This window comes from Nothoprocta perdicaria, unplaced genomic scaffold (assembly GCF_003342845.1).
Source record: "Nothoprocta perdicaria isolate Ctin4 unplaced genomic scaffold, notPer1 scaffold_93, whole genome shotgun sequence".
NCBI lineage: Eukaryota > Metazoa > Chordata > Aves > Tinamiformes > Tinamidae > Nothoprocta > Nothoprocta perdicaria.
In genome coordinates this window covers 171,915-186,955 of record NW_020456232.1, presented here as the reverse complement: position 1 = coordinate 186,955, position 15,041 = coordinate 171,915, and the positions used below count along the sequence as shown (strand labels likewise).

The 15,041-nt window shown below is 38.2% G+C and overlaps 1 protein-coding gene across 1 annotated transcript in view; it reads left to right on the top strand.

Moving 5' to 3' along the window:
- XPO1 (exportin 1) overlaps positions 1-15,041 on the top strand; it is a 38,145-nt gene that overhangs the window by 14,054 nt on the left and 9,050 nt on the right. The window contains exons 5-16 of the mRNA XM_026052914.1: positions 4,844-4,905; positions 4,983-5,027; positions 5,162-5,343; positions 5,789-5,837; positions 5,955-6,074; positions 6,174-6,302; positions 8,658-8,816; positions 10,288-10,485; positions 11,417-11,555; positions 13,040-13,221; positions 13,874-14,030; positions 14,150-14,313. Coding sequence (XP_025908699.1) covers positions 4,844-4,905; positions 4,983-5,027; positions 5,162-5,343; positions 5,789-5,837; positions 5,955-6,074; positions 6,174-6,302; positions 8,658-8,816; positions 10,288-10,485; positions 11,417-11,555; positions 13,040-13,221; positions 13,874-14,030; positions 14,150-14,313 — 1,586 coding nt within the window. The remainder of the gene's footprint in view (positions 1-4,843; positions 4,906-4,982; positions 5,028-5,161; positions 5,344-5,788; positions 5,838-5,954; positions 6,075-6,173; positions 6,303-8,657; positions 8,817-10,287; positions 10,486-11,416; positions 11,556-13,039; positions 13,222-13,873; positions 14,031-14,149; positions 14,314-15,041) is intronic.

Here is a 15,041-nt window from a genome sequence, read left to right as displayed (position 1 = left end):
GAAATGGATAAGCACTTTCTCAYTATGAAATCTGAATTGCCTGTACAACTTCTCATTTTCAAATTGAAATGTTCAGAGACRTGCAGTTTACTGGCTTGCAGAAAGAACTCGGAGTAGAGCGTAAAGCTTTTCATCTGGTGGAAAGTGATGTGGTAGAGGAGATTTTTTTCTGGGGAATGCTTTCGTTCCAGGGGGAGTTACATGGGCTTGCTCTGTGAGGGGGACTCTTCCCATSCCCGTACTCTGTGCCTTGAAGTGAATGATATGGATGATGTGATAAAGAACTTGGGGGATGTGGGGGAYAATACAAGATCTACCCTTTTTCTAGGAGTTTTCATGAAGGCTGTTTTCTCTAAAGCAAATTGATATGGATTGACCAGCTGTGGGGAAAGATCTTTGGGACAGCAGGGTAAAAGGCACCGTGTCTTGTGACAAAAAATGAGAGGTTACTTAAGCTATGAGTTGCCTCAAAACTTGATCGATTAGGAATAAGCTTCTTAAAAGCTTCTCCAGAGGAATTAGTTCACTTTGAGGTTTTGAAACTCTAATTTGGGGTACAAAATAATGTTTGTTTTTGCCAAGTTGTATTGTGTGCTTTATTTATCCCTTTGTTATTTCATACGAATGGAGAATTTGTTMATTGTAGTAATGTAAATGCACGTACACATTGTCAACTGTAACAGTTGTAAACACTTCTAAAATGGTGTTGTTCTGTAATAGTATAAAAGGGTGTGTTTATCTTTAGMCAAATTGTCTTTACTTCAGGTATGTACTTGTGTTACTAAGATAGCTGCACATTGTGCATTTGTGATAACTGCTGCGGTTTTGTCGCGATAGCAGCTATTCTGAGCTCAGGTTAGTCCAGATGAAATGTAAATGTAAAAGTATCAGCAATCAAACTGTAGGACATACATTTTAGAATATATTGCATTTCTCAATTTAGACTGGATTCAGAATTTACTGAAGTTGCATAATGCTATGTTTCTCATGGCCTATTCTGCTGTAATTATTGGGTAACTTGGATCACCTGTGGAACTTAATTTCCCTCCAGAAATGGTTGCAGTTTGCCCYTGTGGTCTGTGCCGGGAGAGCACCTGCAGGATGCCTGGTGGGGAGTCGCACGGACAGAATGGGTGATTATAGCCCCAGAGTCAGCGCTTCTGAGGCTGACCAAAACTGGTCAGGGCCAGGAGTGTGTATCTTGCTTTGCCAGTGATACTCAACTGCTTTGCAGTGTGTAACTGCTCCAGCATTGAGGAGCTGAGATAAGGAAGTAGCTCTACTAGATAAAAGGGGCCCCGAGGATAAACGTGTGGGCAGGATTCACTTCAGTGTGACCCATTCGTCCTGCAGCCTCCTATCAGACTGCCCCTTTGTGTGGTTTCTGAGGCTCCCTGTGCAGTTGGGAGTGCAAATACTCCATTAAACCTAACTTGCTTAGCCCTTCACATCATTTAAATGCCCCTCTGTAGCATGTACCTGTAGCATGTTCTGTAGCGTGTACCTGAGCCTCCTTTCTCACTTCACAGTCACAGCCTGCTGCTCCAGGGAAAAGTAGCTGTCAGTTAAGATCTACAGTACCTGTACAGAAACTTTCCAAAAGGCCTTGAAGTACCCTTGTTCTGTTACTGCATCCTGACTGTGTCTTTCCTTCTCTTTTGCACCAAAAATGTTACCGAGACAACAGTCTAGGCCTTGTTACAGTGATGATGTCCAGCTTCTCTGATAATTAAAACATAATCTGGTGCTGTGATGTGGATTTACTGGCTAACTGGTGTGGGAAAAGATATTTTGTATTTGTCTGGGCTTTGTCTTTGAGCTGAGGGCTGTGTGRCTCTTTAATGAGCTGATTCAAGGAGCTAAGCTGGTAGAAGGTAGGTTTAAAACATCTTCAAATTAATTTTTTCAATAATACTAGTTAGGCCTTTGAACGAACTTGTGACTGGATACTGTGAGCACCAGTGTCATCTCAAAGTGTTGGAGTGGAAACTAGGGACTGCCCCCTTGGTTGCAGTTTTTTGTGAGATCAGATTATCTTTGTCAAACAGGTCCTTGGAGGAGAAGGTCACATTTGTGTCCTTGTTTTGTGGTTGAGGTGTTTGTGTTTGCCTTCTGGAATGCAAGTTTTCTAGGAATAGCTGTCTCTTCCCGTCCAGCGGTTCTGACAGGGAAGTATCAGAACTCGACAGTTTTGTTCTTGTCTTTCAAGTCTTGTTCAGTGGCTTCCCTGGTTGAAGATCTCTGTTCTAGGCAGTGTTTGTGTGGTTCGTGCATGCCCGGTGCCTGTCCCTCTAAGATAAGCGCTTTCCTGCAAGTCCCCAAGGCACCCTGAATTTGGGGAGTACAGGGGAGTATTGTCCTTGAAGGGGTTCCTTGGATGTTTCTGATGGAAAGACAGTACTTGGCATTTGTTAATTTTTGTCCTGCTATAAACCTAAAATACTATTTCTTAACCCAAATTATTTCATCTTTATATGGAATGATTTTAAAAAACTACTAATTTTTGAGTAGAAACTGCAATACTTCCAGTAAAAATGCCTGTAGCTGTGCAGAAAAGCATCATTGAAGCTTAAAATTAAAAAAGCATTATGGAATTGGATAGTTGATGCTTTTAAAGGATTAGAGCATGACTTTGTTCACTGGATGAAAGACTCTAAAAGCCTGCAGTATTGATGTGACATTGAAAACAAGTTGATCCTTTCATATTGTCTGTTGCTGGGCTATGGTCACCATTTTTTCTGTGGAGAAGTCCAAGCCGGACAACGCTTTCCTTCTGCCAGCGGTCTTGAGAGTAGGTTGGTGGTGGCAGAGCGTGCAGGGAGTAACGGCAGGCTGGCTCTGCTGATACAGCAAGAGAGCAAGTGCTGCAGCTTTGGAGTGCGAAGTCAGAGTGATGTTGAGCACAGAGGGCTGTGACTCTAGGGCTCACRTAGTGGTTTGGCAGACAGGTAACGTTATCCTGGCTCCTGGCACTGTAAAGCTGTTGCAGTTGGGGGCTTCTGTATCCTGTTGGTGAATTAGTGCAGTGCTTTGTCAAAGCTCGGGTGGGGGGGAAGTTTTAACATACTAGGACAGTGCAATTATGTCAATYAACAGTTATTTCTTAGTGGCTGACAGTGATACGATAATTACTTTATTAATAGCGTGGCCATTTTTTGGCATAGCGTGAATTGCTGAGTTGGTAATTTGAAGAAAATGAAGAGACTCGTTAGTCAATGAAACTAGCAGTAGAACTGCTCCTCAGTAGTCTGAATCTAACAGCGGAATTCTAGGTGCAATTTTTCCAGATTTCATGGGAACCCAAATACAAAACTGAACATAACCATTCCCTCCTAATTCTGTTGCTCAGGTCTGGAATTCAATGAATGTCTAATTTAGGTAAAGTCTTTGAAATCTTGTTTATAACTTGGGTAAGAAACCATTGTACAAATGAAACCTCTCAAACACAACTCTTTTTTTTTTTTTTTTTTTTGTAAACTTGACAGCCTTTTAATAATGTTCATAGGATGCTTTTTGTTTGCATGAGTCAGTTGACTGTCTTATTGAAGAAATCATTTAAATCAAATTTTGGACTTCATGGTGTTGAATAGTGAAATATTTTCATATCCTAAATCTTTTCCACAACACGAAAACTCTTGCCCGGCTTGAAGGGCTTAATTAATGTGTATTAAAATTTGATTGTCATATCAAAGCTAAATTGAAGTAGGCTGCTACTAGTAAACCTAGCAATGTTAACGTTGTTCTTGACTTTAGGTTCTCTTTGTGTTTTTCTTGAAATCAGACAAATTGTACAAAGTGATTGTGAGCATGTGTATCTGAAGGTACTTGGAGTTTTCTTATTTTGAGGTCTTCAGTGATGGGTTTTATAGTGTGGATATTGGTGATAGAGTGGTAAGATGGAACTTACAGACAGTTTACTGCAGAACTTCTTGTGAGTGTGAGTGGTGACGCTTAAATCTCAAGTTGCTTAAGAATACTTTGTAGCAGAAATAGACAAAATGAGTATTCCCCGTTGACATAATGTTAATGGAGGAGGGTGGACAAGGTTTAGCAAGGGCTTCTGTAAACCCTAGCAGCCTCGTGTGGCATAAAACCACACTAGTCCAAACCTGGGGGAAACTGAACTGCATGAGTGAATGGTATATTACTGAGTTCTTTCTTGTAAAGCAGAACTTTGCTGAGATGAGGTATGGTATTCAGCTGTTAAATGCTATGCATCTAGGTTTAAATCCTCTGTGTTAAAGAGAGTTGACTACATAAACTAGAGTCTCTCTTTACATAAATTGCAGATATTTCACCAAAGTCTTTCTGAACTTCTAACTAAATTGTATTAAAACTAGAGTTATGCCTAGAAAGCTTTGTTTTTGCCATAGGCTTTACTGTGACTCATTAGCCAAAGAAGTTGTCAGAATTGTTTTCTCATATTGTATCCTGCTGTATGAAGCATTTGGCTGAAACGGTAGGAATGTGTTTGTCAGCTTTGGAATTGTTAGGTTTCACGTGAAAGTGCATAATGGGTAGAAATACTTTTCACTGGGGGCTCTATAGCAGCGTTTGCAAGCACTTGTGCCAGTGCCTGGGGAACTTCATCTAGTTCTTAGGCTYTTTGCCCGTTTTTAAGCCCACAAACCTAGTATCATTTTGTGTGTTTCACGTGTTGTGCTGAAGAAGTGATAAACAGGTACATTTTTCCCAAGTAAGAGCAGTGGTATACATTTACACRTGCTTACATTTTTGAAATATTTCTTTTTAAATACATCTGAAGAATCTTGAGTTCAAAAGTGTTTAGTAATAAATCGTGATATCTGACCTCATGGCAAATAAATTCTCAACTTTTCTGCAGGTATAAAAAAGTACGTGGTCGGCCTAATTATCAAGACCTCGTCTGACCCAACATGTGTAGAAGTAAGTGAATTCTCTTTAGGGGAGTAAAAGCAAGGGAGATAATACTCATAACCTGACTCTCCTTTTCTCTTCTCCAGAAAGAGAAAGTATATATTGGGAAACTGAATATGATCCTTGTTCAGGTAAGCTGAGTTCATAAAGTTTTAAACTTCCTCTTAAAGTTGAAGTCTTCACATATTCAGTGAACAGAATATGTGATTTTACACAAGTAAGTTGAGAGAAAGTTGACTTACCCTGTAAATGTTTCAATCTTCAGATACTGAAACAAGAATGGCCCAAGCACTGGCCAACGTTTATAAGTGATATTGTGGGAGCAAGCAGGACAAGTGAAAGCCTTTGTCAGAACAACATGGTGATCCTTAAGCTATTGAGTGAGGAAGTGTTTGATTTTTCCAGCGGCCAGATAACTCAAGTAAAAGCCAAACATTTGAAAGACAGGCAAGTATATGCATTTAATGCTTAATAAATAGGTTACACTTTGTTCTTGATGCTGGATAGCCACTTTTTAAGGTTTTGACTAAACACTTGCAATTACCAAATTTTGTTTTTGAGGCTAAGTGGAGTCCTATTTTCTATTTAAAACAGTATTGCTAAGTAATATCAAACTTACTTTGTACAAAGATACTTCTACATCATTGCATGTAACATCTGTTGATACACAATGTTGAGCATTGCCTGTGTTTCCAAGCTGGAATTTTGCAGGCACAGACTAAGGGCACTTCAACAAATGTGTTTTTCCTCTTGAAGTTGGTAATTGTGAACACTTCTAAGGACCTAGGTCTCCAGAATTGTTCTGTGACTATAGACACTTTAGTGATTAAAGTGGATAGAATTTTTTGCTGAATGTGGTAATGCTTAGTTTTTGATTTTTGTGTGTTTTCAGTATGTGCAATGAATTCTCCCAGATATTTCAGCTGTGTCAATTTGTGATGGTGAGTCTGATTTCCTCTCCACTATTTTTTTGTAGCTATTTTCTACCTTCCCCTTTCCCCCCCGCCACGCCATGCTTTGTAGTGTCTGCATAATGAACACCAGTGTTTCCGTTACAGGAAAACTCCCAGAATGCTCCCTTAGTCCATGCAACTTTGGAAACTTTGCTACGATTTCTGAACTGGATTCCTCTGGGATATATATTTGAGACCAAGTTAATCAGCACATTAATATACAAGGTACTCATGCAAAAATAGACTGTTCTTAAATGTAGAAGTTACTAAGGTGCTTAACGTATAACACTTTTGTAATATGTTTAATTTTTCTTTTTTCAATAGTTCTTAAATGTTCCCATGTTCCGAAATGTTTCTTTGAAGTGCCTCACAGAGATTGCGGGTGTCAGTGTAAGCCAATATGAGGAACAGTTTGTAACACTTTTTACATTGACCATGATGCAGTTAAAACAGGTAATGTTTTTTCGAAAGGTAATGTTTTAAATGAGCCTTTCTTTTGACTGCTTTGAATGGGGAAATTGACTTCCATAGAACACCATAGAACACGATTCAATTTATAAATTCAGATGCAATACAGAGATCTGGATGGGGAAATGCACTTAGTACCTTGTTGTGTTATTTTAATTGTATTTATGGCTTGGTAAAACATGTTAAGTGTGTTATCTGTGGTTCTAGGTTATAGCTATTTGTTTGATTAATTTGAGAGAATTTTTGAGGATTTGAACRCTCTGGGGAAAATTGAGAGAAATGCAATAAAATGTCATATATGGCTTGTAAGACCTAATTCAGTTGGAAAGTGATCAAAACTTTTTTCAAGGATTTTGACAGTGCTGCATGTAACAGTATTCCTAAAGGTGCAGTTCTGTGGTGTTCATGAGCAGCTCAGTTACACGAGTTTGTAGGTTTTCACAGTGAGTTTGTAGCTTATGTAGGCAGTGATGAGGTCTTATTGACAYGTCAATCTCTCCTGCCTGTAGCTGCTACCTCACACTTGTTCAGTTTTCCATGTGTTGTGTCATACATATTTGTCCTGTTTCTATGTCAGTATGCACTGTCTGGAAGGGCATCTTAGGGATATTGAAAGTAAGGAAGACTTCTGAGGAGTGTTCTGAGTAACCTTAAATGCAGTTGCCTTTTGCAAGATATACCTGGAATCCTAAACAGTTCCTGCTTACTTGAAGACAAGTTGGCTTGCTGTGAGACAGTTCCTGCTGTTAGTTGGAGTTCTTTATCACTGAGGATACTCATATTTTGTGATAAAAACGGCATATTCAAATCTGTGACTTGTTTGTAGATTAGAAGCTATCTTTGATTTCCAACAGTTCCAGTTTGAAGGTGACGATAATACTTTGTTAGGTGATAATACATAACTTTCATTAAGTCCAATATCCTTCGTACAATATTACTAAAATACCCTAGGTAGTTTTTCCTTTTGAGGATATAGCAGCAGACTATAAGCAGACACTGAGTCAAAAGCATTCTTAATTGCTTAAGCTGGCACCTCGGAAACTAGGCTCTGTGGAAAGATCAAAACTWGGTGATTAGCAAGTAGCCTGTCCAGTGTGCAGTGTCCAGTGTGCAGGTGAGGTGCTGCTGTTGCTCAGCAAACATTGTTTAGGCTGCGAGATGTTTGTACTGAAGTTCCCACCAATGTTTCGAGGAAGATCCTTCTCTTCCATATTAGTGGAAGATATTCCTATGTTCAGGTTGTTGACTTTGAGCGTTTAACGATACAACGTGTTGAATCTCTTCTTAGTGTGTTTTTTTTTGTTGTTGCTGTTTTTTTTTCCTTCCCCTCTGTTTGCAGTGTTTCTTCATCTTTTAGGTTCTCTAGAGCTATGTAAWAGCCACACTGCTGCTTGAGCTGTGCCTTCCCTTTGCTTCCCTGTCCTGTGTTCAGGCTTCAAGTAGATGTTTAAGGCTTAATTCTAGTTAGAATAAATCTAATGTTAGTTTGGCATGCACCAAAATCATCTTACAGATTAGGTGGCTGATCACTACTTTCTCAGTTTTTGCAGATAATGAGCTTGATTCTAAATAATAGAAAACACATTTGCATATATTTTATTTTTTTTTAAATATCACTTAACTTGGCTGTTGGTTCTTTGGGATATTTTGCAGTTTGCAGCTATTAGCACTGCGTAGTTGTTGTATCTGAACTTGACTCAAACTGTTAMGTTTATTACCAAAAATTGTTTTTTTAATCCCTTAGCTTTGTGAAACAAAGTGTTAGAGAACGAATACATGYGCAGAAATGTCAGCAGTGAACACATTAAGCTTTCTTCTCTGTTCTATGAGTTTATAGTGTTGATTTTAAAGAAGGCAAATTACTACACAGTGCCAGTGTTGAAAATTCATGATTTGTATAACAAAAGAATTAAAAAGGTAGGGYATCTCACAGGAGGTCTTGCAGAGATCTATACAAGATAACTGAAAAAGTTGTATCTTTTGGGAATCTTTCTTAAGGTACCTTAGCACTGTGGAGAATCTCTTTCATAATTGTTCTAACATTATGAAGTTGTATGGCACAAGTAAACTTCTTGGAAATAACGTTGTGATGCCTCGTGAAAGATACTTTGATAGAGTGTTTGCCTTCCTTGTTTCCCGCTGCTCCCTTAYACAGGATGGAAAAGAATGTTTAGTTTGTTAGAATTCTCTGTAGCTGCTCACACATTCGCCCTGCAGTCCATCTTGGGAATAATTTTTTTTTTCCCCAAAAAGAGCGAAAAATATTTGTTAACACACAGTAATGTGCTACTTTTGCATAAAGCGGGAAATTCTTAATTGTGTCCTTATTCTTTTTATTAGATGCTTCCTTTAAATACTAATATTCGACTTGCATACTCGAATGGAAAAGATGATGAACAGAACTTCATTCAGAATCTCAGTTTGTTTCTTTGCACGTTCCTCAAGGAGCATGGTCAGCTTATAGAAAAGAGATTAAATCTGAGGGAAACATTAATGGAGGTAAGTTACTCAGTTTATTCAATTAGGAAAATATATTCAACATATATTAGTACTCATATCTCAAAGGATATATTACTAGTACACTCTTAAATCATCATGATTAATAGTTACTAGAAGACCAAGAACTCTCTCCTTTCCGCAAAAAATAAATCRCATGAATACAAGAATATTCCTGTAGATTAAGTGTTGCTTTGCCACTTTTAAAGTGAAATACTTCAGATACAATTCCATGTCCGCCAAAGCTGGTTTCTAGGATTCAGCACATACAGGAACATACGTTGTATCCTATGCTATTGTGTTTAGATCAGGCTGCAGAAATTAGATCTTGTCTCCTGTGTTGTAAGGCACAACTGTTAAATTCTTCTTAAAGATAGACATCTACAAAAGCCAGTTCTGAATATATTTGTACAATCTTGAAGTGTTTCACCATTTTTTTAGGTGATTTTGAAATATATAAAAAAAAATCATTTCTCTAATTTGTATTGCAACAAGACTTCAAAAGTAGCTTTCCAGGTAAACTAGTCCTCTCTGTAGTGCAGATGTAGCCAGTTCTCTGGAGTGGTTCCACTGATAGGTAGGAGCTGTGCACGCTGAGAACRAACTTGCATAGGTTACTGCAAGTTAAACAAAATGGGAAAATCTCACGAGGTTGTGGGGTTAGTGTTAGGCTGCCTGGAGTCCCTCTTSTGACAGTGCAGGTGTGAGTGTTGAGTCGGCTGTTTACAGTCTGACTTAAAATACTTCGAGTCACTGTAGTACCCGATCTCTGCAAGTGTTAGTACCCGGTCTCTGCAAGTCTTAGGTATATATCGGTGTTTCTTTTTCGTTCCCTGTGGGGCTACTGGCTCAGTACTTTGCCCCAAGGGGTAGAAGAAATGAACTAGGCTTAAAACGTTAGGCTGTGTAGTTATGACTTCTCCCATGGGGATCTTGGCCTTCACATTTTTGTCTTCATGCTGACTGTTTTGTCAGTGCTGTTGAAAACATTTTTGTAATGTTTTTCACTGAATGCTAGTGAGCAGTGTGGATTTGATATTTGTCTTCAGTTCTTAAGGATATGATGATCCAAAACAAAGCAGCAGTAGAAGTCTTGGGAATAAGTCACTGCCGCTAACTGCCAAGGTTATTTCTTGAGACGGTAAAACAAAATTCCCTGAGAAGGCTCCAGAGGCTGTAGTTTTTGAATATTTAAAGTCAAACTTTTTAAAGATTTCTAGACTTTAGTTCTAAAAGTTGGACCATAAATATTTTCAAAATAGTATCAATAAATAAGGCACTCTGTTTCCAAGTKGTTGCTCCACTGCTCGGAACTCTGATTTGTAAGTGATTTTACTGCAGCGTTAATGCCTTGTGTTCCTATGTGTTAGGCTAGTTCACCATCCTGTCAGCACTTGGAGAACAGAACTTGAAGCAATATAGACTTACCTTCAAAAATCGTTAGTAATCGTTTGTACAAATTGTATTTTTTCAGGCTCTTCATTATATGTTATTGGTATCAGAAGTTGAAGAAACTGAAATATTCAAGATTTGTCTTGAATATTGGAATCATTTAGCTGCTGAGCTGTACAGGGAAAGTCCATTTTCAACATCTGCGTCTCCATTGCTTTCGGGAAGCCAGCACTTTGATGTTCCTCCAAGGAGACAATTTTATTTGCCTGTACTATCCAAGGTAATCCATACTTAATTAAAGGTATTGTGAAGCTTTTGATACTGTTTTTGAGGCCAGGCATTTTGCTTCATTTCAGAAAATGTGTCCTGCTTTGAGCAGTTGATTCAAGTCTGGTCATTAAATACGCTGCAAATACCTTCTTTTTTGTAGATAGACTGAAGATGGGGACACTGGTAGATGATATATTTATCAAAACAATGTCCTAGCTTTTTTCAGATGGTGATTAAAAAGATGAGTGAAGTAAAAAAAACACATTGGAAGAGCTGTATTAACAGTTTCTTCAAACAGATTTAATGTTTGTTTCCCTCCATAGTAGCACTACAGGAACTTTTTAACCTTGTGATAGAATTGCTGTATAGGATTTGCTTAGTAGACTTACTAAATAATACCAATAGTTTCCTTTTTCATTGCTTTGCACCTTGGTTGTTTTATCTGTGTTTTCCCGTGAAGRTGTAGCTGGGTTTGGGTTGAGAAGCAGGCATATTCTATACTACCCTTCTTTTTCCTCATCTGACTAAATTTGATATAGCATTTAAAATATGAGTGTTAAAATTGTTAAGACTTGTGTGTTTTATCTGAAGAGAAAGAACTGTATAGATAATCTTTGAAAAAACCCATCGAAGTTCTGGAGGTTTACGTCATCTTTTCCACCCTCTGTACTTCCCAACTTTTCGATCCCTCCTTCGTGTAGACACAGAAGTCAGCAGGCACTGCTCTTTGTGGCTTTGTAGTTAGTGTGCTCCTTTATGTTATGTAGTTAGTGTGCTCCTTTATCCAACTTGCTGTTGATGAGGAAGAGCTAGTCCAAAGTGCTGAAAATGCCTGTTATATGATAGACTGCCCAGCCCGAGTGCTTTAGAAGCTGTGGAGCTACACGTGTGTGCTCTTGTTACACCTTGACTGACTTTAAACCTTTCTTTGTGAATTGCAGGTCCGGTTGTTAATGGTTAGCCGTATGGCGAAGCCAGAAGAAGTGCTAGTTGTGGAAAACGATCAAGGAGAAGTAGTACGAGAATTCATGAAGGATACAGATTCGATAAACTTGTATAAAAATATGAGAGAAACACTGGGTGAGTTGCAGCAGCAACTAGGTCTTGTCCTGTGGAGTTGCAGCAGCAGCGTGCATGTTATGGACTGCTAGCTTACACTCTGAATTACATGGGGACGAAATGATCACCAGCAATAGTACAAAATAGTACAAAAACTTGTAAGAGAGGAGTGTTTGGCGCTTTGGGGGTGGAAGCATGCAGTGCTCTTGTGTAACTTAACTGTTAAGTAGTCATAGCTAGTATTTGTATTGAAATTTTTAGTGGTGTTCCTCTCTTAAAATGCATCCATTCGAGTGAAATCTTTGGCTACTCCAAGATATTGCTTGGCAGCTTGGAGACTGCAGTCTGAAGATCAGATCAGATTTATAGATCATAYAACCTTATGTGGAAAACCTTAAGGTATATTGTAATTACTCCCTCTCCCACCCCAAAAAATCCATGCATTTAACATGCATTAAATGTAAATACCGTAAAGGAGCATTGTGTTCAGTAGTGAGTTTATGAATGAAGGGTTAAGAGTTCTGTGACAAAGGAAGTAAAAACGTCAAATATTTGCGGGCTTTTTAATTTTCATAGCTGTARTAGTGGCACTTGAAGTGCACCTGGTAGTTGATCTGTTTTTTTAATAGCTTTCTATGGGACTTTGTTTTTGTTTTGTTTTTTAAACTAAAACCTTTAATCTACTGCATGTCCTCAAACATAGATGTAGTTCCAGGTGCAGGACTGTTTGTAAAAGAGATGTAATTATCAAGTATTTCATTTCTAGTGTGACTTTACTGTTTACAGTATGCTATTTTAATAGAAGGTTCACTTTTCAAATAAATAATTTCAATAAAAAATACGAGAGTGCAGTGGAGAAGTTAGGATGGATTTTTACCATGCCACAACATGTTGAATCAGGTCTTAAATTACTTCTGACTCTCCGGGATTTAGAATTTTATATTGGATTAATCCTATTAGGGGCTGATGCAAATGTCTGTCCCAGTTGTGATGCATGAATCGTCCCATCTAGACTTGTTTAGGGGAGAGAAGCTTCTCTGTTCTAATGGTGAGTCATTGCAACCAGCCTGTTTAATGGCAGCACAAGAAAGAATAGAGGAAAATTATGGATTGACTACTTAAGTGCAATTCAATGTGCCTGATAGTTATTCACTMCTATATTTAACCTATAGGTCATGAACACAAACTCCTTTTGTTAGTGGCTTTACTGGTCTGATGCGTACACAAGACACAAGCTGGTTCAGACTTTCCACTGAGTTTGTGTAATAGGGTTTTTCTGAGATTCTTCAGGTCAGATTTAACATAGATTTTTTCCATTAATATTTGCTCACCATCTTTAAAACACAAATTCAAGAGATTTTTAATTCTTTAGTTCATAAGCTCAGGAGGGAAGCACTCCACTTAACAGAATTTGTTTCTTTTTCTTAAAAGAGCTTAATCTTGTCTGTTATGACCCAGGTTTTGCCTAAAGATGACAGGCATGTTTAATGTTAATTGTTTTTCAGTTTATCTTACACACTTGGATTATGCGGATACAGAACGAATAATGACAGAAAAGCTTCACAATCAAGTGAATGGAACAGAATGGTCATGGAAAAATTTGAATACCCTGTGTTGGGCTATAGGCTCAATCAGTGGAGCAATGCATGAAGAAGATGAAAAAAGATTTCTTGTTACAGTAATTAAGGTATCATTGTGCAAACCTGATGTGTCACACTTTGTAGCTTATGCTTAAGAAATTAAGTTYAAAAAAATAACACTGCTCTATGTTCTTCCTAAGATACCTTTGATATTACAAACAAGTTGCTTGGGATAATTGCTGGGAAATGTTAAATTCTGGATTTCAAGTTAGTAGGTTCTTCAGTCATTAACAGTGCGCTCATCCAAGTAGCCTTCTCACGGAATATTTCAGAGATTAGCTTATGAAGAAGTATTTTGGCAGGAAAAAGAGGGGAAATGAGAAAAAAGTGGGAAGGGATAGCTAAGGAACTAAAGGATGGTGGCAGTATGACCTGCACAACCTTGTTCTTGCACTCTTCTCATGCACGTTATATTTAACAAAAATTCCCTTTGGCTGATAAAATGAAAATGGCCAAATAGCAGGGTGCTAACTTGCTAAAACATTCCATACAGTTGCCTTGCCTGGTTTGCCTGAGACCTGTATAATTGCATCAGCCCAGTTTTGTCTCYCCCTTTTTCACTGACATTGAACTAGATATGATGGCCGTTTCCCTTTATCTTCAGTTTAACTGGTTATAGTATTTTATGGTTGATCTTACAAGGCTTGTAATTGAACTGGATAAACTTGGGGAGGCAGCTAAAAATGTGTTACTTTGTAGGATCTCCTGGGACTCTGTGAACAAAAGCGAGGAAAAGATAATAAAGCCATTATTGCATCAAATATAATGTATATAGTAGGTCAGTACCCACGCTTTTTGAGAGCTCACTGGAAGTTTTTGAAGACAGTTGTCAACAAGCTGTTTGAATTTATGCACGGTAATTATCTTTTTTCATTTATTTTTATTAAAAAGATACCGATGCTTATACACATGTATCTTGTGTACACCTGTCTAGAAGAAAAGTACAATGCAGTAACTGAGGTGGTTTTAATTTAGAAACCCATGACGGCGTCCAGGATATGGCTTGCGATACCTTCATAAAAATAGCACAAAAATGCCGCCGACATTTTGTCCAGGTTCAAGTGGGAGAGGTCATGCCGTTTATCGATGAAATCTTAAACAATATTAATACCATCATCTGTGATCTTCAGCCACAACAGGTACGTCTAATTCGAGGATGTGGGTGATATGTAGTAGTTACTAAAGATAATGAAAATGTTCCATAATGAAGTCTCTTTGGCAGAGGTTTAAGACCTAAATTGTATTCTTTATTTTTTTGAGAGAGTTATGGTACATACATCATATGTACATATGGTACTTAAAATACAAAACAGCAGATCAGGTTTCACTATGGAGATCTTYGTTGACAGGGAACATTAAAGTGAGTTTAATTGAAGTCTTGACTTCTGAAATACATTTTCACAACTAAATCATTTAAGATACTGAATCTAATTTTGTGGTTCTGATTTGGAAAAGATCCTGCCATTATGACATACAGCTCTTTTGGGTGCAAGGAAAACAAGGGCCCTACACCTAAGGAGGGCAGTAGCTCACAGAGTAAGAGTAGCGCACACACAYATACTGAGCATGTGGTGCAGTAAAGCTTCGGGCAGAGCAGGTCTGGTGTCTGCAAAGAAATACTTTAAGGAGTGGTGGCATCTAGTCTTCAGTTTAAATGCTTGACCCCCCGCCCCATTATATTCGGTTGTAACTTTTATATGTAGGTCTTAAGTCAGCCTAAGGTTCTATAAAATAATTAAACGGAGCTGTAGTCTAGGAAAAATTAAATAGCATGTCCCTGAGCTTCCTCATTCTGAAATATGGTGCTTTTTTCTAGGAAGCAGAATGAAGGAAGACTGTAGGATAAGGGACTCTGGGATAGTTGGGT